We start from the raw sequence: 25545 nt of genomic DNA, 5'->3' as shown, positions 1-25545 counted from the left end.
CGGGGCTCCCGGGAAACTGCAGCATCACCGCGCTGCACCCCCCCCCCCTTCCTCCGGGCTGTGCCCTCCTGCGCCGCCGCCGGCCCCCCCGACACTGTCACTAAAGCGAAAAAATCGGCAGGGAGGGGGGCAGGATAAGCCCACTCCCGGCATGTCCTTGCCCTGCCGCACGTATATATTTATATCTATATACACACAGAGGCCAGCCCGCCGCTCCGCGCCCCTCCGTTCACTTTCGGTCGCAGCCCCCGCGGTGCCGCCCGGGGAGAGGGGGGGGATCGCGGCGGCAAACTTTGCGGAGGGGGCTCCGTCCGCCCTTCAGCTCCCGGCGCCGGCCGCGGGCCTGCCGCGCTGAGGGGGGCGGGGGGGCGGCGCGGCGGAGCCCCGCGCTCGTCCCCGCCGCTCCGCTCCGGCCCGCCCCGCACGGGAGCGAAGGCGCCGGGCTCCGGCGGGCTCTGCTGCTGCTGCTCCCGCCGCCGCCGCAGGAGGAGGAGGAGGAGGAGGATGGAGCCAGGAAAGGAGCCCCGGCCGGCCGCGGGGGAGCCCGAGCCGGCGGTCTCCTTCCAGGCCCGGCTGTGGAAGAACCTGCAGCTGGGGGGCAAGGGCCGGAGCGGCGGCGGGCGGGCGGCCGCCGAGCGCCGCACTGCGGACCCCCCCGCCCCGCCGGCGGCCGGCGGCAAGGGGGACCTGCCGGCCGGCGCCAAGTGGAGCGGCTTCAAGCGGCGGAGGCAGGTGCTGGACCGCGTCTTCTCCTCCTCCCAGCCCAACCTCTGCTGCTCGGCCGCCGAGCAGCTGGAGCCGGGCGGCGAGTCCGCCTCCGCCCTGCGCCGGCTCCGGGAGCACCTGCTGCCCCAGGGCAAGGGCCCGCCGCCCGGCCGCCGGGAGGACGCCGCTTGCGGAGATGAGGGGGCCAAGGGCGGGAAGGAGGGGCGCCGGCCCGGGGCCCACCTGTCCCACCAGAAGAGCTCCTCGCTGCCCAGCACCGCCTGCCTGGAGCAGCTGCTGCAGGGCTCGCCCACCGCTGGCAGGAGGAAGGAGCCGCGGGCGGAGGACGGCGACGGCAGCGCGGTGAGTGGCGGCGTCCGCCCCGTCTCCCCGCGGGGTTGCGCTGGCGGGCAGCGCCGGCGGCCCCCGGCGGGCGGTACGGCGCTCCCGGCGGGGAGAGGCGAGGCGGGAAGGTGGTCCCCGGGGAGGCGAGGCGAGGCGAGGCGGGAGGGCGGCCGCTGGGGAAGGGAGGCGAGGTGAGAGGCGGTGAGGTGAGGGACAGGCGGTGAGGCGAGGTGAGAGGCGGGAAGGCGGCAGCGGCCGGCGCTCCCCTCAGCGCGCTGCTGCGAAGCGCCCTTCGCCTCAGGGGGGAGCCGCCTTGGGGTCGCCGTGCCCTGGGGCGCCCTTCCCCGCCGCGGGGCTCCCCTGAGGCGGCGGCCGTCGTGACAGGCTGTGCGGCGGGGCCATGTCCGCGCTGCCGGTGGTGCTCGTCCTCCGGAGCAGCAGCGAGCTCCCTCAGAGAAAAGGTGTCCTGAATGCCAAATTTGGGGTTTCACACCCATGCTGCCCCTCAGGCCTTCCCCCAGAAGCCCCCCTGGCCTCTCCACGGGAGCCCCTCGCTGCTGGTGTCTGCCCTTGTCGCTTCCAACGCAGCTTTTGCTCAGGTAATTGCTCGGGTGACCTCCACTTTTTCCGTCCCTGGTTATCCAAATTTGAGTTATGACTTGTTTTAGTTTCTGCAGGACACCCGAGCAACGGCCACTAGTACAAATTCAATAAGACCGCAGATCACTAATCGTCAGAACCTACCAGGCACCCTCACAGGTGGCCGCTGGTGCAGGCCGATGAAATAGCCGTTCTTCCCTCGCTGCCGGGGGAAGGCAGCGTACAAAGCTGTAGTTCTTCCCACCGCCGGTTTTGAAATTAAGTGGTGAAGCTAGTGTTAATAGGGGCTGCCGAATCTTGGAATAAATTTCCTGTGAGAAAAGTGCAAAACATGTGAGTCATTCTGGAGTTTGTGTAATTCTAAGCAGTCATCCACTTTTTGCAGGAATAGTTGACTAATACATATTATTATATATTGTCTTCTGTCATAATTATGGAGACATGAGTAACTGAAGTAACAGGCACGCTCTATCTGTTTTGGTGTCACAAAGAAGCTGTGTGAGTGTGTTTGGCTTCTGTCAGGGCTACAGAAGCTGGTCGTGGCCTAGTGACGACTTGCAAGCATCCCCTGAGGTCCGCGGGTGCTGACACGAAACTACTGTGGTTATCCCTTGCATAAATCATGTTCGTAAGTGTTTTAGGTCGTTGCTTCTTGACCTGGGATTATTTTCACAGGCGTTTATGAAGCGGGCATTTCCCTTCACTAGTCAGTCCCTTTCCTCCCCCCACCCCTGGCTCACAAAAGTGTATGGCACATTTTAAATATTTTTGTTCAGGACTACAGGATAGTCTTCTGTTTTAAAGACTGCACTGCTATATCTAGCAATTAATAAATATGAAAATGTGGGTTTTTTTTCAGTGCTGTTCTGCTGTTGTGTTCAGCAAAGAAACAGTACATTTATTTACCAAACATGTCAATTGTTATTTAGTGGTGAGGGCATTACTCTTGCTTTGAAGAAGGTACAGTCATAACATTTGTAAAGAATACTGCGAATCAAAACAAAGTGGTACCCAAGCTTTCTAACATTTGTCTTTAATGAGCAGGATTATCGCCAATTCCTCCAAACAGTTTCTAGTATTAACTTGGGCTGTGCCTGCATACCAAAATTGCTATTTTTGGTATTAAATAAAGCTTGTTACGTCGCTTGCCTGCTGGTGGAGTTTGCGGAGCTGCTGATCATGATGTTTGTTTCGGAGGGATGATTTGAAACAGCTGTTCTGCTGTTCCATTATCGGCACATCCTCTGCTCTTCTCATCTCTAGAGGTATAATCTCACTTAGATTATTAAATCTGATTTAATTCACCAGCTTCACTGAGCTATGGGATTGTTGGTGGAATGCAGCACAGACTATAAAGCACTGTTGGACTGTCTCAATTTGTGTCTGGCACTCCTCAGTGGTCTGTTACAGAGCAAGTGCCTTCCACTCTGACCATCTGGAGTTTCTGATTCAGTTTCTTTTGGGAGTTGAGTCTTGCACACTTACGCGCTGCACCCCCAGGTCAGTAAGGTCCCTGCCTAACTTCAGTCATGGCATTTATACACCTCTGAGGATCTGGGTTTAGAAGTCTGGTAACACAAGTTTGGAATAACTTACAGTTTTCAAATCCGCACTTTCCTTACTTTCAGAGGTGTCCAGATTTTCATTGTCCAGCAGCCTTACATGTCCAAAGATTAGAAAAATTCTAACAACTAAGAGAATCACAAAAATGAGATTAAATTCTATAAAAGTAAAACAATATTAGAATTACAACTTGCTTTAAAATGTGTTTAAGATTTGATTGAAATAAAAGGGAAGCATATGCTACTGCCTCTTTTAGACCAAGTCTGCTCAATTTTTTAGCAAATATGTGCACAAAAAGATCTATTTGGTATTTTAAGGAAGATGAAAATAAAATCCCCATGGAAGTCCAATTTCTTGTGCTTCTACACTGAAATAATACATTTGTCCTCTGAAAAGGAGCACAAGTTAGTGTGGCTGCTGGGAAGACTTAGTTGTTGCGCTACTGTGTGTGGATTTAATCTTGGAATGTACTTTTTGGTGTAGTCAAACCATTTAAAAAATAAATTGAACTAATTAAAATGCGGTATAGTGATATTGCATTGGACATGGACAACCTGGCAGAGCCCTCCTTTTCTCAACATTGAATAAAACTTCTGTTGGAGTGACTTGGGTTAGTAACTTGGTTTGAGTAAAGATGCACGCTTAAGAGTGCAGTCTTATGCAAAGAATAACCCTTACATTTGAGCACTCCATACTGATCTAGTTCTCACCTGAAGGCTGAATACTTCTCAAAGCTTCCCTCCCCTTTTGGGGAGAGAAGGGCATCATAACTACTACATTTTTTGGCAGGAAACTTAGGTTCCTTTTAAAGGGTAGCCAAAGTATGAACATGGTTTATTAGGACAATGAAATAAACACATGCGGAATTAAACATCATCTCCCTTCCAGCTTCCAAAGGCTATGTGGCAGGTTTGCTTGGCCAGACCTTTGCTAACCCTACACGTGGTATCCAGTCACCTTCATATAGCTGAGAGCTGCAGGACGTATGCTGTGCCGCACCCTTAAAGGAAGCGAGCCGAGGGTGGTGGAAGCCTCCTGGAGTGTTTCATGGGCAGGAGATGACAACAACAGCTCTCTGGGGGTTCTGCTGCTCTAAGAGACTTTCAGTAGCTCAGCGTGCTACCATGCCCCAAGGCAGTGTGGCAAGGGTTTTTCCACTTGTGCCTTATAATTTGCATCTGCTTGCCAGCAGGAGCTTGGATTTACCCAGCAGTGCCTGTGCCAGCATGGCCTTTCTCCTGGATGTGAGATGTAGCTTTGCGTGGAAAGCTTTACGCCACTTGCAGTTTGTCCTAATCATGTAGTGAAAACCAGGAGGGTGGAAATATCGCTGTTTCTTAAGATTTACAACAATAAAGAGCCTACAAGTGTTTCCTCGTCTCAATCAGAGAACATGGGTGTAGGCATACCTCATCTTGAATCAACAGTGGAGGTGAAGAGCGCTTGGGGAGCGGGTTCTGGCTGAAGAAGTGTCCAGGCAGCAGTCCATTGTGGGCACATTTCTCCAGTGGGTTTTCTTGCAAGATAATGATTTGTTAGCAACAAACTTCGTGACTTTGTAAAGTATGTCCAGATTGATCCATTAAGCTGAAAGAGTGGACAGATTCTTAACCACTTCCCTCCCCATCTGTCTCCAGTTTTGTGGTTATGTGGGTAAATTGGAGATGTGGGAGGGCTCTGGGGTTATTGCAGCGGGAGGGGGGGGGAGGTTGAGTTGTTGCTCAACCGCTAGATGCATAGCCATAGGAAATGAAGCTTCATTAGTTTTGCTGTACACAGAACTATTTGCTTAATTAATAAGCATCCATTCAGACCTACATTTGTGGGTCTTCAGGGCCAGAGATGACAGTGGTCTAGGTTGTATAACACAGCATGATGCAAGAGAGATGAGATGATGAGAAAAACTGGCAGTATGTACCCAGATGGAGGGTCTCTCTCATTCTCTCGGTAATGTATAAGTATTGCTCAATAAAGTTGGTGTGAGAGTGCGCCGTGTGGCACACGAGAGGGATCAGCAGAAAAGGGGTGGTATGGTGAGCTGGGTTTTATGAAGAGAGGTTGTACTTTCAGGGCAAGGAGCATGGTGAGAAACTGAGACATCTGGGAAGGAGAAAGGGAAGAGTAGTGATGAAAGGGGAGCAAAGGCAGAGCTGTGAGCAAGCATGAAGAGGGGAGAATTTTCAGTTTGGCGTGGAGGGGGATGAAAACCTCACTGGCGTACTGTGCACGTTTTTCTGCTTATACCAGAATAAATCTATATGTGGCTTAGGGCCACAGGAGTCAGTGAAGTTACACAAGGGAAAAATTTGGCTTGTTTGTTCTAATTGGCATATGTCACAGGTCATGTTTCAGTAATTGATTCAGTCAACGAAGGCAGAAGAGCAAAATAAAGACAAAAGAAAAGGCAGAAAATGCTGGTGAAAAGCCACACAGATAATGTCACCCTAGAGAATCTTAATTGCTACTTCAGATTTCTAAGAAACTGCACTGGGAAAGGTGACGGTTGTGAAAAAAATTGAACAGTTCTGACTGTCAAGGATTACCTTTTCCTGAGATAATGCCAAGACAATACAAGAAGACCTGGAGAAAGCTAATCTGCACAGGCATTTGGAACGTGATTTGAAGGTAGCAGTGTTCTAAGAATAACGGCAAAATTTTAGGCAACAGGAGAAAGCTTGCTTTTGGGGATCTGGCAACTGACACATAGAGAATAAGGAGACGACTAAATGTTTAGGCTGGGCCAGAAGAGCCTGGAGCTTGTTAATAGAAATTACATAAAAGTAGAAATAGCAAGCAGGAGTGAAAAGCTGTTGCTAACATTCGTTTTTAAGAAAGCAGTTGCAGTCTCTCAAGGCTGTTTGTTTCTCCAAGAGTTTAATTAGACATCTGATTTTATCAAGAGATGTTCTGCATTGCCCTGTTTGTCATAGTATTAATTTCTGATAAAAGGTTAATCTTTCAGCAATTTGAGATGCATTAATCTGTTTCTTATGCTCTGTCAGCCTCTGACCAGTCTATGAATTTACAGTATGTCAATACGCTGCCTGTATGTTACTGACATGAAAATCTAGAGACGGCAAAACAGAACTGTATTTCATTATATCCTGAATAACCTCTGCTTAATTAACTAGAGAATCTCTCCAGAATTTTCAAAGTGAGCTGCATCATTTTTCAGAATTGGCCAGTTCGCATTTATCTTCACATGAAATACTTAGATATTTTAAAGTGAACAAGTTGCAGCTGTTGATTTACTTGTTATCCATGACCTCATTTAAGCTTTACATTCTCTTTTTTTTTCACCCTGCCTTCACTGCTCATATATAGAGGTGTTCATAGTAAAATAATTGCATTGAGAATAATAGATGGCTGGTGGATAGGAATTGCAACAGTCCTTGCACTGAAGGAACAAAACAATGCGTCACAGCTGACTCTGCTGTGAAGTGATTAACTGTCAGTGTAGAGATTCTAGCTGGATTTCAAGTGACCGTGTGAAAACTCTGTTACTTCAATGTACTTCTTGTGTGTGTTTTGTAATATTCTGAATTGTGTTGAACTTTTTAAATGTGGAAAGACAAACACCCAAACATGGTTATAGCATTAAAGTTCTTTTGCAAGAAATGATGAAAAATGTTCTTTCTCTCTTGTTGAAATGTTGGATGCAGAAAATAATTAGACATACCAACAAGACTAATCTCCAGTTACTATATTGTTGCAAAGAGAAGTACTTTTTAGTGTTCTAAAAAATATGACTAAACCAGTTTTAAAACTGCCAGTGTGTCATTCAGCACCCAGCTCTGTAGGTAGTTCTAATTTAACTGTTTTGTCTTGTGATGTGGTGCTAATATAATAATAAACCCAAGTGTCATCTTTTTTTTTTTTCTTCCCTCCTGGATGAGGGAGGGATGAATTGCTGGTCTTTGGCAAGACAACTGAGAACTCCGCATTGATCTGAGAACTGAATTTGGCTTTTCCTCTCTAATCGTACTATCGATCTTAGATCTCAGATATTGTAAGGGTTATCTTCTAGGGAATTTTAAGACGGTAGCTATAATGTAAGCCCTGAAGCTGTTAAGTGTAAAAAAAGAAATATTTTCCTCTTCCCTTTTAAAAGAAGGCAGAATTTTCCCATACTTTATCTAGGGTAGACTTAATTTATCAAAACTACAAATTAGATCACTTTTACTTCAGTATGGAGTTTCGTTTTATGTAGAGTTTGTGTTCTGCTCAGGGACATAGCAGTGTATGTTCCATATATTTCTGTAATGGGGAACTGATGACAAACCATAGCAAGTGCATAGACACCTCTGGACTTGCAAGTATTGAAGTCTTGTGGGGTAGCAGATTCATACCTTGCTACCAAACCAGAGGTTTCCTATTTCAAAGACTTAGAACTATGACAGACCATTGCTGTCAAAAAATGGGGTTTTGAAAGTTTCATACTCTGCCTGTGAGAATTGGGACCTGGGGATAAAGCTATTGTAGGACTGGGGTATTTGTCACTAAAGCCACCTTGTTACGTGTGTTTCATGTGAATGATTTTTTTGGTGAAGAGGAAGACTATGTCTCAGCAAATCAAGTAATTAATAAGGATGGTGAGCAGTCTTCCAGTCTTCCGCTCCTTTGCGCTTGGGTGTTGCCGATACACTTTCCCATGTAGTCATTTGGCCAAATAAAATCTATAGCTTCAGATTATTGACCAAATAACATTTGTAGTTTCAAATTCTTAAAAGTTCCCAAGTGCTTAATTACTTCCCTAAAGAGAAGGAATTAACTATATAAGTGACTGGGGGGGTGATAAATATATATAAAAGCCTTAAAATAGATTCTCTGCTTGTTCCAAACAGAACTGTTAACAGCGATTAACATGGAACAGTGCAATATAGGATAAAGATTTTCTTGAAGGGTAGTATTTAACATCGTGCTGAAAGATATGTACCAAAGTAATGCTGAAAGGACTTGTCTTTTTGTTATTTTTTTTTGCATTTTCTTTTGTATTTCTTTTGTAGGCTATATCTACCACTACAGGATAACAGTGCTGTAAGGTAAATGGATCATTTTTGTCTCTGTAGCAGTACATCGAGCTCTGCCTTGTTTGTGCTTTTCTGTAGCCAGTTTAGTTGACAAATTTTGCATTTGTCTGAGAAGAGATTCGGCAGTAAGTCGTTAACAAAGCATGTGATATATTCCCTCTGAAAAAATGTGTTGATTTTCCAGGTGGGCAAATCCAGTAGCTTGACTTGTAATCTAGGTGTGTCCCATTGATAGAGCATGTCATGGGAAGGGCTTGAGATACTTGTAGCCTTGTTTCTTCAAACGGTTAGGTTTAGTTTTGCATCTTCATGAGAAAATGGGAGAGGCAGTAACACTATATACACCATACCATGTTTGGGCATTGCATCAATACTTTCAGAATATTGTCCATTAAATCCTATTGCTTCTAGAGCAATGTGATTTTTCAGCTTGTTTTTAAAGAAAAGACTAAATATGTGTAATATTCGTGTTAAAGACTCCCTAAGGGAGTAGTGATTTGGCGATCTGTTTGTGTTGCTCTTTCATCAAATTTTTCTGTGGATGGTCATATGGGTTTCCAGTCGTTAGCACTGGTAGCAGTCTGGTAATTACTTGTCATTTTATCCTTACAAATGAGTAAGAACCCTGTTCTTGCACTGATGCATTTGAGACTTAGCATCACTGATGCTTAAAATAAAACTTTTGGCTGTTGTTGAATACAACGTGGTGTTCATGTTTTACATGTTTCCACTTACTTCGGCAGGGAAAGCCTTTAACTGCTAAGTTGGGTACCAGGTGCTATAACTACCAGCAATGGCTGCAAAATTGTTCATCAATTAAAGAATTTTTCTGTGTGGACTTGTGTCTTACACCCCAGAAGATGTGGCCTAACACTGTAGGGGAGCTGGAGATGATGTGTAAACACTACCACAGAAAGATCGTGTCCCAGTGTTTCATGTCCCTAGTGAAGTTTTTCTGACCTGAAGATGCAGGTTAGAAAAGCATGTTGACAGGTGGTTTTCTCTGGGAACTCTAAACACAGTGCAAGTCCTGTCAGGATCAGCACGTTTGATGGTCACAAGATGGGGAAAAAAAGATGGAGTTCTTGACTTTATTATTCTTTGGGTTTATGTAATTGCAAGGCTGAATATTTTTGTTTCCCACTAAGCGGAGAAATGCTGGAGTAGATGACTGGTGTTTTAACCATCTCTTGTCAAAGGGATTTTGATCAGCTTAGCCACCTTCTGCCACTTCCCCCCAGCTCCTGCTTTCTGAGATATACATTGTTTTCTTACTGACCTTATGTAGATAAATAGCTGATATCTTCAGGACTGTTGCTTCTTTTCCCTTTTCCCTTTTCCCTTTTCCCTCCTTCTCCTCCCTCCAGAAACAGAGCAAAAATCTGTGCTGAATTACAGACATGCTATTCTGATAATGTGTCATTTCACAGTTGAAATGTATGCCATGAATGTTGGACAACGTTGAGGCCAGGTAATGGCACAGCAGAAACACATCTGGAGCTTTTGCTGTCAGTAGGAAGGGAACTTCAGCTACTGGGACAGACTCTGATAAGCTGTCAAAATGTTCAAGTATCTGCAGTATCTCCTCTGAACTGTCTCTTCATTTTGATATTGGGAAGTGCAAACCTCTGTGAGCAGAATGTATGCCTGCCTTCAGCCTGTATTCTCTGTCATTCCTGGCTGTTCATTCTTTTAGATCTTTTTAAAAATTATTTTTTGAGTCAAACCCTTCCTCTTTTTCCCCGTTTCTGCATTACCTTCTTCGTACTAAGATCACAAGTTGCTGCAGAGAATCCGGGGGCAACAACAGTGCATACTTGTGAATGAAAAATACTTGTATTTCAAACTTTGCTGGAATATGTGTAAATCTAATTCTCTATAGCTTTGTAATTTTTCTTTAGTTTTCTTCTGCTCATTTGAAAGGGAAGGAGGAAGTAAATTTCTTTACAGAAAAACAAAGCCAAATTAGTCAATTGTTTCGTTATTCTTTTAACCACTGGCACTCTTAATACGCTCTGTAAAACTCAATACCAAACCAGTTTTTGAAATGACGCAGTGTTCAAAATTTTACTCTCCTCCCTCCATCCTATTCTGGGGAAGCTCTGCAACTGTTTCTCAAGAAAATCATATTCAAGAATGAGTCATGAAATATGATATCAGGCAGATCAGATGTTTTTTTGGAGAAAGTCAGAGTACTGTTAACATAGGGAAGCTGGCTTTAGTCTGAACGCCAGGCATGCTATGGGTAGGATGCTACTTGGTTTTGATGTATTTGATCTGGCGACAGTCAGTTTGCTGTCTCTGCTGTGCGTGTGATCAGGTGATTGTGTTCAGCAAAAATGAATAAGCCTTTGAAGGTTTGCGAACATTTGATGAACAAGATACAGTTAATGTGCCTCACCGATTCTTTGTGCAGTATGTCCAATTAAGCCACATTTGGTACCTTGCAGTTGATGAATATCATTATTGGTTTCTTACCTTGTGTGAGCTTTTCTGTTTCATATCTCTCATGTAAGAGATGCATGTACTGCTAAGACACTTTTTTGCTGCTTCTGATGGGTGTTATTAAATCAGCAGCTAGACTGCCCTGTAGCTAGTGATAAATATTTTATGGAGTTAATTTTTAGACAAATACCAAAATCTGTGCAGTGCCAGAGGAGTGAGAACCCAGACACTTCTCTGTTGCCTGTGTTTGTTTAAGGTGGCTTATGCTGCAGTTCATGTAATTATAAGAGGAGAACTATAGCTAATGCTTTTGTTGATAACTGTGAGCCAAATTCTCTTTCCAAGCCGTTTCTAGATGGCTCTGGGTTCTGGAGCCTAGAACAAAGCACATGGCAGAGGTCACCGGCTGAAATGTAGTTTCAGTCTGTGCTGTCTCTCTATATGCTGGCAGACACAATATGTGGGAAAGAAGTTGAGAGTTTTTCCAGAAACTTAATTCTTGCCCAGTTTGGACAGGACTTCACTTTGAGCTGTGGCAAAGCTCCTGTGCTCTGTCCAGAAAATATAACTCCCTTCCAGGAACTTGTTTCTTTTTTTTATTCCCAAAGTTAGAAAATTCTATCTGTTCATTTAAGTGCCATCTCAAAAAAATCCAGCCAATTCTATCTGCCAAAAGGCGATAAATTCTTGGAAAGAGGGGATGAAACTCTTTCTATCAGGAAAAAACAAATGCTGACTTCCTATTGTTGTATTTGCTGGGTGAGGAATGATTATCAAATGAAATTCCATGCACAGCTGAGAGAGAGTCTGAAGTTCCAGGATGCTTAATTAGAAGTAGAAAGAATTATCAGACTTTGTTAACTGAAGGTATTAAGGACATCCTTACTTTAACAGATAGAGGCTTATTGCCGTCTTTGGCACAGACTTTTTATTATAAAAGCTGTTACAGTTTTAATAACTCCATTTTAAAATTTTGAACTTTATTCACATTAGATGGGTGTTTTGATGTTCTAAATTACTGTAGTCAGTATAGTTTTAGTATGAAAAATATTTTATGCCACAAGAACTGGATTTTGCCATTTGGTTTTCTACTACATTTTTACAAAACTAACAGTAATACCATTTGTGAATCAGCTGGAGTCCAGGAAATGTGAAGGAATAAATGCATAGTCATAATGTCACCCTTATGTGATGGATAAAAATCCCTCTCTGAATTACAGGAATTGGCGATTTTAATCTCTATTGTGTTTGTAACATTTATATCTAAGATCCAGCTAATAAATGTAGTTCAATGTGCAGGGTAACAGTTAATCTTCTCATGCAATTTATGTGCTAGGATTTACGTTACAGTGTTTTCTGTGGGTTAGTGTGGAATAACAATAGAAATAGTCTGATTGTCTTGATGTGTTGGAGATCTGCATTTCTGAAATGATCTACAGAATGAGGGGATTTTCCTTTTAAATTTGTATCTACACAGTTTGGGAGGGCAGAGGTGGGGGCTTTATTTTTTGGGGTGTGCGTGTGTGTGGTTTTTGTGCTTTTTTCCCCTGTTAGAGCAGTCAGATGCTTTGATTGCCTGGCTTTCAGACTATAAACATATGGTGGATAGTGATGCGGTTTTGTGTGGGGAAGACACACTGGGTGTGAAGCTGTAGCAGTGTTTGGGCATATGGTATGTTGCGTCTAGGATTCCAGATGATATGTTAGGTGTAAGTGACTTAGAAAGGTTTGTTTTGGTATGCTGAAACTGGGTTCCTCAGCTTTAGAAAGTTTGTCAGTCATCTCATACGGAATTTCTGTATTTCGTGCATCTCTTACGGAGGCAGTGTTTCTTAGTCACCTAATGCAGAAGAGCTGGGCAAATTCCCAGTTCAAACCTCCTTATATTGACCAAGACTAGAAAAATGAGATAGGTATCATCCTAAAAATTCTAATGTGATAGAAAAAGGTATGTTTGTAGTATCGTGAATTTTGCCTCTTTCTGCTTTTCCCAGTAGAACCTTTTTAGCTTTATATCAACATGCAAAGTGCTGCCTTGTTTTGGTTACAAATTCTTGGTTCCTTTGCTTTCCAGTTTGCCTTAAAAGTTGGGAAATTTGAGAAAATTCTGTTCCTTTCCTGTGAGTATAAGTTGCTAGAAAAAATTGTCTCTAAAATAATAAATAGACACAAATGGAATTTTTCAAGGACATTCAGGGTTCCTCTGTCCTCTCCAAAGGTGGTATATTGAAGGATAGCGTGTATCTCAAGCCTTGTTAAATAATTTCAAATATTTAGAAGCCAAATTTTAACTGCAGCTGTACAGTTTTCTGCTTTTTCTGCCGGTGTTCTGCCCTGCTGTTCCTCCAGACAAACGTTAATTTCAGGCCTATTTGTAGCAACGTTTTGAATAATAGAAGCTGTAGTTAGTCATGTATTGCCAGAAGCCTCTGTCAGTTGCAGAACTGCAGGCTAATATTGAATTTACTTGATCTTTCTAGCTAGTGTTTTTAAATATGCCTATCTTGGCATTGAAGACCAGCCATACTCTAGAACCACTTACTGACAAAAACAAAATAAAAGCATAAAAAAGCATGCTTTGTGATTATTCCTGCTTGTTTCTGCTTATACTTTTATTTTGCTGTAATACTGATCACAAATGACAAAACTCAGCTGGGGGTACATTTTATTATTTAGAAAAGAAACATCAGCAATGCCATTTTTTGGCCAGTTACTACAGTACATGATCTGTACTCAAATAACAACTTTTGTCAAAATCCTGGTGTCAGTTGCTTTGGTTATAGAAGGAGAAGCAGCTGCATATAGTATGTTAGAATATTCCTATTTTTACAAATGACTGGAAAATATCTAGAAAAAAAGAACTTTTGTTTGTCCTTACATCGAACGGTACGTGTCTGGGAGCAGTTCATGTGCAGTAGTCCAGCGCTTGCCAAGAGGATGTACCAGGCCTTTTAGCCACTTATTCCCTACTGTGATGTCTGTTCTCAGAGTGGGCTCTGGGCATTTTTTGGGGCTTCTGCATGTGTACAGAAACCTAAGGATTCAGCTGAATGTTAGTGGAGGAGTGAGGAGGGAAAGGGGGTAAGATACCTGTGATGTGCGAGGCAAGATGCTGCGCACAGTAGTGTATCTTGTTGACTTCTGGTGTAGTAAGTGATGCAAAAGAACAAAAGGTGTTGACATCACTTAATTGCAATTAAGTATTGGGTTGTTGTCTTTCTAAGCACAGAGATCTTGACATATTTATTTCCTTGACAAATGCACTGGAGATTCCATACCAAAGTTTTGAGAGTTACTTTTTGGAGAGGTGGTGGCACCCAGGAGAAATGGGTCCTTGACAATGCATAAAGCATTTTGGAATGGACTAGTTATGCAAGACAAAGCTACTCAAAATCTTTGCAAGTCACTTTCTGAGGAAAAGGCTATCAGCCAGTTGCTTGCTCCGCCAGTCCTTTTTTTAGCAAAGAAGAATGACTTCATTCTGTTGATTTATTCTCATATGATTGATGTAATGTGTGTTAGTTTTATTGCCATTGAGATAGCTGATGAGAGCGACAGAGGGGAAAAAGAGATGGGGTAGTAAAAGTGGGATTATAAATACTGTTCTTGGGATGCAAGGGGAGATGGCCAGTCATGGACAGGTGCTTTGGTCTGTGAGACTGCTGTCAGCTGTTACTGGGAAATTTGTTTTAGCGTAACAGGTTTGATTTGGTTTACAAGTTAGGTGGAAACAGTGTGCATGTGTGTGCATGCATGCATGGAATAGGAAGGGAAGTAGGTGAAGTGGGGGAGAACACAGGGAAGATGAGCAGAAACTTTTGGATTGAGGTGGAAGTCCCTTCTGATCCCTTCCCGCATTGCCACATGTCTTCATCCGTGCGGTAAATCTGGTCTTAATTCAAAGTTCTGGATGGAATGGGGGTCCTTCGCTGCTCCAGCTGTTATCATCGTCAGTGTTTAATCCTGTTCTATAATGGGCCCATTCATGGACCATTTATTTAAAATTTAGTCATCATCTTAATAGTATTGCAATGATAATACGGTACTTTAAAACATCAGTAGCTCTTCCGGCTTTCTGTCTTATTTACATAACAGTCTTATTTATGGTTAGTGTTACAGGTTATGGGTTTCCATACGTGCCCTACAATTTAGTTGCTTGGTAAGGCAGGTCTGTAGGTCTCCATTATTAAAACAGTACAGATTTCTGCTGCACAAGGGTGTGATGACAGATGGCAGAGGGATGCCAGATTGCAGAAGGGTTGCACTAGCATGTCACTGTCACATTATTTGGGTACAGCCTTCAGAAGCTGCTGGTCTGTTCCCTTTCACTGTCCAGAATCTGCAGGCATGTTGTCCTTCGGAAGACACTTGGTAAAGGAGGCAGGAGAAGTTTTCTATCATTGCAACTTTCTAGGGCATCCTGGCTGAGGTAGTCATCATTTGGTTTTTATGAATTCATCAGGGAATGGAGTGGTTTTCAGCTATATATAGTGCATGATGAAGTCAATATTTCAGCACTTTGAGGTTTGGCAGAAAAAAGGATTGACATCTTTTATTGACTGAATTTGTTAGGAGCAGCGCAGATCTACAACCCATGAGTTTATTTTTAAAATATGTAAAGGTTTATTACCATGTTGCTGAAATCTTTGTTGTTGGGCATAAGATTGAGGTATTAGAGATTTAGAAAGTAACACTATTTGACCTTAACCTTGTTGTCAGTACTAAAAATGAAGACTGAGATTTGAGAAGGCAGCAATGTGAACATGCTTTTTTTTTTAAACCTTGTTGAAAAGCGAGTTATTATGATCAGTACATACAAAATCTTGACATTTTATATATTGTCTTCTATCTGAAGTATTTGATATTTAGTGAAACGCTTATCTATCTTGTGAAAAGTATACAAAATATTTAATTCATCCTGTGCTATATATGCTTATATCACATACACTTCTTGTCACCTGGTGATGTCCCTGCTTAAAAGAAGCAATAGCTATTGCAGGGCTAGAGTATGAATTTTCACAAAATCCAGGATTGCCACATAATTCTCATTAGCCAGGTGTACTTATTCTGGTCAAGGTGGCGCTCGTTGTCCAGGTTATTGCATGTGAATTATTTGTTAATATCATATAATTTAATGGAAATCATTGTTTCTGTCTTCATTGAACTGCATAGATGGGAACCTGTTGTTGTATTTCGTAGTTTATCTTCAAATTTTCAAAAATTCCCATCTATTCAGTGACAGGGTGTGCGGGAGCAGTTGAAAGCTGCATCAGGGGAGGTTCAGACTTGGTATTATGAAAGGTTTCTTTACTGAGAGGGTCATCAAACACTGTAACAGGCTTCTTAGAGACTTGATTGATGGCCCAAGCCTGGCAGTGTTTAAGAGGTGTTTGGACAATGCCCTTAATAACATGCTTTAACTTTTGGTCTTTAATAACATGCTTTAACTTTGGTCAGCCCTGAAGTGGTCGGGCAGTTGGACTAGTTCAATCGTAGTTTCCTTCCAACTGAACTATCCTGTCCTATCCTATCCTATCCTATCCTATCCTATCCTATCCTATCCTATCCTATCCTATCCTATCCTATCCTATCCTATCCTATCCTAAATTTAATTTTTAAAAAGTGGGGAAGATTGCAAAAAGCACTGATGACAATAACAAGCGAAATAGCTCTGCTCCAGTTGTTCAGCAAGATTAGGGGCTTCTTCTGTTCACTGTATTTATTCATCAGAAAAAGAAACATTTTAATAAATTTCTCCTCTTAGCCTGTCAGAGGAATTGTGTTTCTAAATAGAGCTAAATGTCAGCTGGGTTGGGATTCTTAATCCACTGTGTTGTAGTTTGCTTAGACAAATAGAAAACCAATGTCATTTCTCCTGTTTGGGAATATACTGTGGTAACCGATGGGAGAAGAATAAACTAGCATTATTTATTTATTTATTTATTTATTTATTTATTTATTTATTGCATATCAGAAACACTTACATTTTATTTGTGCTGCTTGGATGCCTATAATGGAAAAAATGCCTTCAGGCCTAAAATACATTTAAGTGTTGTTTTTTTTTCAAAATGACACTGTGGCTTCCAAAAAAATAATTGAACAGTTACACACTTCATTGTTTTTTTTCCCCCTTGTAGGAGTCATGCATCAGTTCATGAACAGTGTCCAGATGAAGTCATTACAAAACGTGAAAGACAAGATTATCACTGGACTAGCCATTATAACAATAAGCAGGAAAAGAAATGTTCTGTGCGTCTTTATGGCAGATGTCTAATACTGTTTCCTGCACTGCAGCTGTAGTTACTGTATGGGGTGGACTGTTAGACTACTTCCTAATAATGCAGAACTAGATTCTGCATCACCTCAATCATTGGTGCCCAGACACACTGTCTGTTTATAATTGGTAAATGTTAAAAAACAGACAGAAATTCATCCCTGTCTCTCTTCCCACCCTTGCTCAATCCCAGCAGCTTCCCCTGTTTTTGTAATTTTGGGTTTTAATGTATTTCATACCAACAGGGGGCAAGAAATCTTTTAGTGATCCAAAATGAATGTATTATGATTCATCTGTTCTGCTGTCTTTACATGTAAAATGTTTAGAAGTTGACTTTTCTTCACAAGACCATTCTATTTATCTTTGTTGTATTGATATCAGCATAAAAAAAGACATGCCTGTTGATCTAGTAGCATTTTTCTTAAATATCTTCTGATGCTTTTCAGTGAGATCCTCCGAGAGTCCTCCATCGCCTAAAATCGTCTAAAAATGCCAAGAGAAAAAAATTAGGCATGTAATAAACTGGCCTAGGAATAAGCCACTCTACAAGTCAAGCAGCTTTGCAGCCCACAGAAGGAGCTTTCCAGTACAGTTACTTTCAAAACATGAAACATACTTGCTGAATGACCTAGTAATGACAGCATGAGATTAATGTGCTCTGCCTGTAAATGTGACGTTGAGCTGTGGTTTGGGAAAAATTTTTGTGCTTCGTGAAGTATATGATTTGAATGGTGATAATGCACCTGTTTTTTCCAGAATAGCTAGTCATGGATTTTCTTACTAGTTCGTTTAGGGGAGAGAAATTTTCTGATAATTGGTATTTTAGTTTCTTAGCAGATCATTAAATCCAATTAAAAAGCTTTTATCAGAAGTGCACCAAATTTTTGTTTTAAACTTCAAACTAAAATAATCAAATTTTGCCTTATTACCTAGGGATGGTGAGGCAGAAGCATGCAGGGAAATCAAAGGTTTTGCCCACATAAGTTTAAGGTGAGATGTAATCTCACAAAATGTGATAGCAGTCACAAGAAACAGCAGAGGAGGACAGTGAGACAGTTCAAAGCAGAAGAATAAACAACCAGCAGCTACTCTGTTCAGTAATTGCTGTTTCTAAGGAAGCTACTTGGAAACTGACATATGTGATATCTTATGTAAAACTGTGATTAATTTGTTTCCTTGCCTGTCAGTGAAATATGATATATGGAAAATATGCCAGACTTTTCCTTCAGGATGGGAAAGATATTGCTAAGATAATGGTGAACTTATTGATAAAGTAAGGAAAACTGTGTTTTGATTTGAATGAAAACTGACTTTTCTCCCCAAGGTGTTTGTTTTTCAAAACTGGACCATATAGAAGGGAGCTTCAACCAGTGGAGTGCTGGATCTGTCACTGGCCTTGGGATATACTCATTCATTACACTTTCGCATCTGCCTGCAGGTTCTAGATGCCTTCTGTAGGATCCGTTTTGTGCCAGCAGGGTGAGTTAATTGACTTGAGCTGCTGGAAAATGAATCTGTTTCACGTAGTGGTCACAAAATTGCTTTGTCTAATGCACAGGAAGACGACCTTTCTTGAGAAAGGTTGAGACGGATCCCAGATGACCATGGTCTGATGGTTAGGGCATTTAGGTGGGTGTTAGCTGACATTATTAAATTCCAGCTCCAAATTAGGCAGAACAACATGCATTTGAACTTGCCTCAGGTACATTGTAAGATTGTTCTACAGTGGGATATTGCCTTTAAAGTGAATATGCTACCTCCTTCTGTTCACGTTCTCTGATGTCCTGAAGGGTGGGTGTACAGCAGGCATTCTTGCCTTATTGTACAGGGTGCCAGGGTGAGAAGATCCTTTCTGTGAAAGTTCTGAGAGGGTTCGGATAAGGGGTGGTGTTCAGAACAGCTCTGTGGTGTTGAGTATCTGAAACCTTGATATCTGGAAGGCTTTGCTGGTGGAAACCAGAATGCAGACTTCATGTGCATTTAGATGGTACTTAAGCAGATGCTGAAGGTCTCAGTGTCAGTGTCAGATATGAGTTCCTCCAAGTTCAGCTGTGTAAGTGTCTCATGACATTCCTTCAGTGGTAAGTTTTAAGACACAACCTTGAGCCAAAATGCTGTCAGGAATGTTATTTGATAAATAAGAGAATATTATTTTTTTTGTTTGGTTTGGTTGAGAATATTGCATAGGGACTTGTGACATAAAGAGGAAGAATAGATATGAACATCAGTAACATAAAATCCCAGAATCTCTAACACTTCAGTATGTCAAAAGTGTTAAGTGCCTGCCGAGACATGTGAGATACAGAGGTCACGCTTGATTTACACTGCCTCCCTCACCCAGAGGTTTTGCTTAGGCAATGTCATCTTTAATTTGTGTCAGGAATTGGAAATGACCCTGTCCTACAAAAGACTTTCAAAAATATGATACCTGCAATCTTCTATCAGCCATTTCTCACCTGTTTTGGCCTACTGCAGACTAATAAGGTAGTGAAAAAAAGATAAAATTTGGTGTCACATTTCTGACCTAATCCTGACAGGATTTTTTTTGGTCATCTGTAGTGTTGCGTGAACTGTATTTAATCTCATATTACTTCTGAATAACTGCAGTCTTTGGTTTTGTATGCTGCTGTAGTATCTGACATTTTTAATATTATTGTTTGTTATGCAGTTAATGTTCTGCTAAAACAAAGGAGTTGATGTAAGTAATCATGTATATTTTTGGTCAAAGGAGAACTTGGCAGGTTTGAAGTGGAAGGTTCAATATTTTTATGGTATGGATTATTTATAAAAATGAAACAGCACAGCCTTTCTCTCTCCTATGAGGTAGCAGCAGCTTGACAGTGCATGTGTGCAGGTTAATACAGAGTGTATTCCAGAGCCTTTCCACCCAAGAGCTTGCATCCCTGTGATAAACAGGGACCCCCTTGCCCCTGAGCTCTAATATTCTGTTCTTGAGTCTCAGTGAATCTCTTTTCCTTGCCCCTCCGCCCCACCTCTACATCTTAAGTTTTATTTGCATTGTGTGGGATTTATCTTCATTTGCTTTACTTTCTGACTTTTATTACTTCAAGTGTGGATTATCTGAATGAAAATATGGTGAGTGGTTTAAATGTGTGCTTATATTTAAGATGATACTTGCTTAATATACATGATTGATATTTTCTTCCATTTCTCCCACATCCTTGTTTTTTCCCAGTAGAAGTAAAACGTTGCATTGACAGTTAAACGTTTAGCCTTTTATGGTCCTAGACTGTGATACGTAGAAATTGTGGTCTTCCTGTTTCAGAATGATCCTGTCCTGTGATGCTGCTATGCAGTTGGAGATCCTCCTGGTCTGCAGCTGCAGGCAGACTTGATTTACATTGAGTTCTGTCTGTATGCATGCTTTTTTCTTTTTTTCCTTCCTTGTGTAGTTCATCTAGGCAGAGAAGAAACATATTTGAAATGGAGCAATATCATTTTTAGCAGGCAATTGACGAAAAGCTAATTAGCATTTAATTGTTTTGAATTTTAAGTGGCTTCTGCTTATTCACTATGGGTTGAAGAACTCCCTTCTACTCCTGACCTGATTACATTAATTACTATTCTTAGTGTAGGCTGCTTCTATTACTTGGAATTAATTGTTGTATCAGGTTAGATCCTCAGCTGGTGTTAATAGGTATACGTCTGTGATACACAAGGCAAAGGATCAGTTTGTACTTGCTCAGGATTTGGTCTGGGTTTGATATAATTAAGTCGTGCTCCAGGGATACAGGTACCATAAACAAAGGTGAGACATTTGGTTTTACTGGTCAGGAATTGCTATCTGAGAAGCCCCTTCATAGTATGCATTCCAACCCATTAAATGTAGCTCTGTGTGACTTCAGAGTTCTCCAGAGGCAGGTGAGTCTGCTTTGTGCTCATCTGGAAGTACTGCACTCCGAGCAGCCCCCTGCTGAGTTTCTGTCTGAGCTGGGGGCCTAAAAAATAAATGGGTCTGTGTCTAAGTGCCCTGAAGAGCTTGTTTTGATAGACTGTTAGGCACTGCCCAGCAGTGGGATTGGGATCCATACAGAAAATTTGGAAAAGCTGTCTTTTACATCATGCAATGGGAAAGAATGTACTTGTGTCTGCCTCCAGTGCATCATGTTATAAGAGGTAAAACCTGTCATCTAGGAGTTGGGAGACCTTGGTTTAGTGCCTTCCTATACAGAAAATACTGAAATTCTCATCTCATGCCTCCTGTCAAGTTAGAGTCTTGTCTAGATAATCATTTTATGTGCTTATTGTTGAAGGTGTGCTACTATAAAGGGAAAAACTAAAGTTGCAGTGGTTGTAGAAGACACATGAGTAAACATGAACCTATCACCTATCAATTAAGAATGTAAATGCTAATACTTGTTTAATTGTTCCTGGTTTTTGGGGGGTGGGGTTGTTGTTTTTGGTGTTCTGGGTTTGGTTTGTTTTTGTTTTTTCCCATAAAGAGCACTCAATGTGAAATGCGGCAAGAATGGACTTAGGGAAGAGATCTTGGTTCACCTTTTTGTCCAAGGTGATACTGAAATTTTTAATAGCCTGCAGAAAGGAAATAGAGACTGTTCTGAAAGAAAAGTTAGGTTGCAGGAAATAGCTGTCTTACCATTTCAGTACCAGTTTATAAGACAGATGAAATAATCTTTGTTTCTTTTGTATGTTAAATTCTGTATGTTAAAAAAAAAGAAAATACTTTTTCATTTAATTTATGACATCGCTGAAGTGCTCTTAGGAATTGGTGCATATGTGTGACATCAGATGCATAGACAATTGACAGTCAAAGCTATCACCTACTTAATACGGTTTTCCATGTGTGTTTATTCCTTTGTTAATGCTGGAGACTTGCCCACTTCATTTACTCAAAATTAATAAAAATACCTTAATTCAGAAAAAAAAATATACTTAGCTCCAACTTTCAATGTTGTCATTATCACTTTTATAACAAAGTAATGAAGAGTGAGGACTAATTTACGTTTCCCACGTAAATATAGGTAATTCTTGATAACTGTTCTTACATATTTGATTAGGATGTGATACCTGTGATGGCTAAATATTTTTTCCTGTGTGTGCACGTTGTCTAGAAGTAGACAATTTAAGTAACAAACCTTGTACAATTTAATAATCTTTGCCATCAAATAAACCTCATCCTGTCATGGATGAGTAGTTTTCTAAAGTATTTTGCTGAAGGCAGCCTGTTTAAGTTGTCATTTTAATGTGTTTCAGCTTGGTGTTTGTAAAAGGTGGATGTCTGCAATAAACCTTTTTTATTTTTTCCCTCCCTGTGGAGAGCTACCCATTTGGATGAGGCTTTTTTTGTTTTCCTTTTAGTATCTAGCTTCTCAAAATTTTATGTATTTTTGTATTGTATTTTATTGGAGAGAACATATTGCTGTCTCCTTGTTTAGACGATCAGATTGTCTCTCTTACCTGTGTCATGATTAACAACCTTATGGCAATTTCAGTTGCTGGCATGTAAAAGACAATATTGGTAATATTTGTATTTATCTCCGTTTTAATATCATTGAGCACGGAAAACTAGGGGAATACAAGAAAAAACCCCCGATCATACTCCTCCCCCAGCAATATGTGACAAACTGGCTGCTGACTGACAAACTGTAAAAGACTTCTGAATTGCCATTGATTTATTTTTAGAGTCCATCTCCTGCTCCTCCTGGAGAATCTAGGAGAGAGTCACCTTTCTTTTCATCTGTGGGATTTCATACTGTTCCTAGCCTTTCATTACCCTTTTTATATACTGATAAAGTGTCCACTAGGTGATCGAGGCAGCCCAGATACAGGTTCCACAGTGTTTGTGCTGCTTTGCACCATTCTGAAGATGATGGAGCAGCACTGAGCAGCTTCCCTGGGGTGACGTGTTCTGGAATCTTATACCTGCCCCAAAACCTGGTTTTTGTCTAGCTGTGTCAGATGTTCTGGGCATACTTAGTTTCCAATATAATTAGTAAATATTGAGTCCTGAAGAAAAAAAAACCAAAACAAAACCAACCAAACAAAAAAAGAATAGCAACCTAGAGTATCTCAGTAAATCTGCCTCTGCACCACAGTAGCAACTGAGATGAGCAGGCAGACTTTGGGGCCTGATGGCCACTGCCATTAGTGTTCAAACTGATCAGCGGTTTTAGTGTCTATTTTCACTTCAGGTGCTGGAGCAAATTCCTTTTTCTGGTGTTACTGGTTGTAGAAGTGCAGGTGCTGAGGCTCAGACAAACACGGCTCCTTTCCTGCTACTCTTTTTTCCAGCGTGAGAGCAAGAAGCTGTCTGATGGTCCTCCAGCCTGGCCTGTGAATGGATCCCTCCAGCACTGAGGTCCTGTTTCAGGGTGTCTGCTGGTGGTGTGCTCCTCTGGGGAGCCAAAGCTGGGGGAGGAAATTGATTCAAGGAGATCTCCATCTGCCTGCGTATTTCTCCAGTGGCAGTTCTGCATCCTTGGCAGCCAAAATTTGGCCTGAAGAAGTACTCCTTATGTTGGTTGTTACTATTTAGTTTTAACGGGGCAAAAAGATGATTCTGTTCTTGGTAACAATTTTTATTGCTGGTAACAATGCAGTAGACAGAGCCAAACTTAATTTTGGTCTGAATTTTTTTTTTAGGATTGGAGGGGGCAGGGGAAACTGCAAGCTTTTGGTATGGAAAACATTGAAAAACAATAAACAATTCCATGCTGCAATTTTTTTAGGAGAAAAAGTACAGAACTTAATTTTGAAGAGGAATTTCACCTGGAAATATGGTGGTAGATAGCCCTAGAAATTTGGAATAAAGCTAACCTTTTTGGTTTTGACTTGAAGTACATTTAAGTGAGAATTTTAAAGATATGGAAGACTGATAAATAGGGACAGGCCAAAGCTACTATATATTGAGAAACAGAAGGTACATAGATTAAAGCTTTTTTTTTTTTTTACCCAGTGGCCTATGATGATTTGTTCTGAAGGCTGTACATTTCATCTCAATAAATTCAAAATCATTGTATTTTTAGGTCAGAGCTGAGCTGCAGAGTTAGATTAATCTCCCTAATTTATTCCTTTGTGAATGTTCATTACAAAGCTTTAGGAAAAAGGCTTTGGCTTGTAAAGAAGAGCTGAACTAAAAATATCAGAGAAATAGTTCAATCTCTTGTAGATAACTTGCACTAGATAGCAGTTGTCTGTTTTTCCCCCCAATTTTGTATTTTTTCAAGCATAATGAATTTCATGTAGCTTTATTGTACCACCAGTTGTAATGTTCTTTTGTTCCTCAGAATTCAGAATCTCAAGTTTTGAAGGCACTCTGCTTTCACTTGTATGAATGTTTTTCCACCCAAATGTGCCTGGGTTCTTTAGCTAGTTTTCAGGGTGTCACGACTGTTGCTGAAGTGATGTCTTGTGGTGAACAACTCCTCTCTCTTCCCTGTTTTATTTATTACTTAAACAGTCTATTTAAAAGAAAAAAAACAAACACAACCCTCACCTATTTTTAACTTAAATTGTCATCTGATACATTATGCAAAATTAATTGCAGATGAGAGCGAGGTAAGTTGCGTGCTGAAGTTGCTGACGTACTGACGCTCTTGTCTACCAAAATATGTTGTTCCCGGTTTATACCTTGGACCAAGGATATGTGTGTACCAAAAAGCCACAAATATGATACCTCAAAAGAAAAGTGATTTTTTTTTTTAGTGTACTACTCCAAGGATATGCATGTGATATTCATTAAACTTCAGTACGTTTGATGCTGAATTTTAGAAAACATACCATATAAAAATTGTGTAGCAGTATATGTATTCTCTTTATTCACAGTCTCACTGTGATACTTGTTTAGATGTGCAACACTTAGGGGTGGTTTGTTTAAGTTACTACATTCATGTTTTAACATTTCAGTAGGAGACCTGATTTTTAGAAGTCTTCAGCAACTTGTGTTACAAATTGGGCTCTGAATTTCAAAAATCAAGCTGCTTCTTTAAGCTCTGAAATATAGACATGTCTGACTTAAGCATTCATTCGGAAAACCCCAGATCTTGTTTATAATTTGTACTCATTGTTAGGCAGTACTTCTGCTTAAACAGAAAAGTATTCTTAGTAAAATCTGTAGCTGAACCAAAAGATGTTTTTTCCTGCCTTGGAATTTTAACCTAGAAGATAAATTGGCAGCCCTTGGTGCTAGCAGCGGTTGCACAGAAATTTTTAATTTTTTTTTTTCTTTTAGTGCAACTAACTGTTTAGTGAAAAGGCAAAACATTAATGGATAGAAAAATGAGGAATTATGTCCGCACTTTGGTTCATGTACTTCACATAATTGTAAACTTTAAGCACGTGCTATCAATGCTTGCGTCCTGTATTTGAAGGAAGATTCTGTTACGAGGAAAATTACCTTTGGAGCAACTGCTCCAATTAATGTATTAAAACAGCAGCGCAGAATAAGAAGGCAGAAGCTTGTGGCAGGAGGGTGACAGGCCTATGATGTGCCTGTCCAGTGCCACATCCACAACATTGTTTTGCACCTGGTTCATTATAAGCCGGGTAAGAATGGCACGTAAAATGCCCTTTAAGGGAGCCGACATTCATAGGAAAAAGGCT

The 25545-nt window shown here is 41.3% G+C and overlaps 1 protein-coding gene across 2 annotated transcripts in view; it reads left to right on the top strand.

Annotated features, from left to right (window-relative positions):
* The first annotated feature begins 205 nt into the window (after positions 1-205).
* MCTP1 (multiple C2 and transmembrane domain containing 1) overlaps positions 206-25545 on the top strand; it is a 286934-nt gene continuing 261594 nt past the window's right edge. Inside the window, exon 1 of one of the 2 annotated variants that reach the window (XM_074569628.1) lies at positions 206-1068. In XM_074569628.1, the coding sequence (XP_074425729.1) occupies positions 505-1068 (564 nt within the window). In that variant the 5' untranslated portion in view covers positions 206-504. The remainder of the gene's footprint in view (positions 1069-25545) is intronic. The other variant, XM_074569626.1, reaches the window with a different exon arrangement.

This window comes from Larus michahellis, chromosome Z (assembly GCF_964199755.1).
Source record: "Larus michahellis chromosome Z, bLarMic1.1, whole genome shotgun sequence".
Taxonomy (NCBI): domain Eukaryota; kingdom Metazoa; phylum Chordata; class Aves; order Charadriiformes; family Laridae; genus Larus; species Larus michahellis.
The sequence above is the reverse complement of the archived record's forward strand: the minus strand, read 5'-3'. Positions and strand labels throughout refer to the sequence as shown.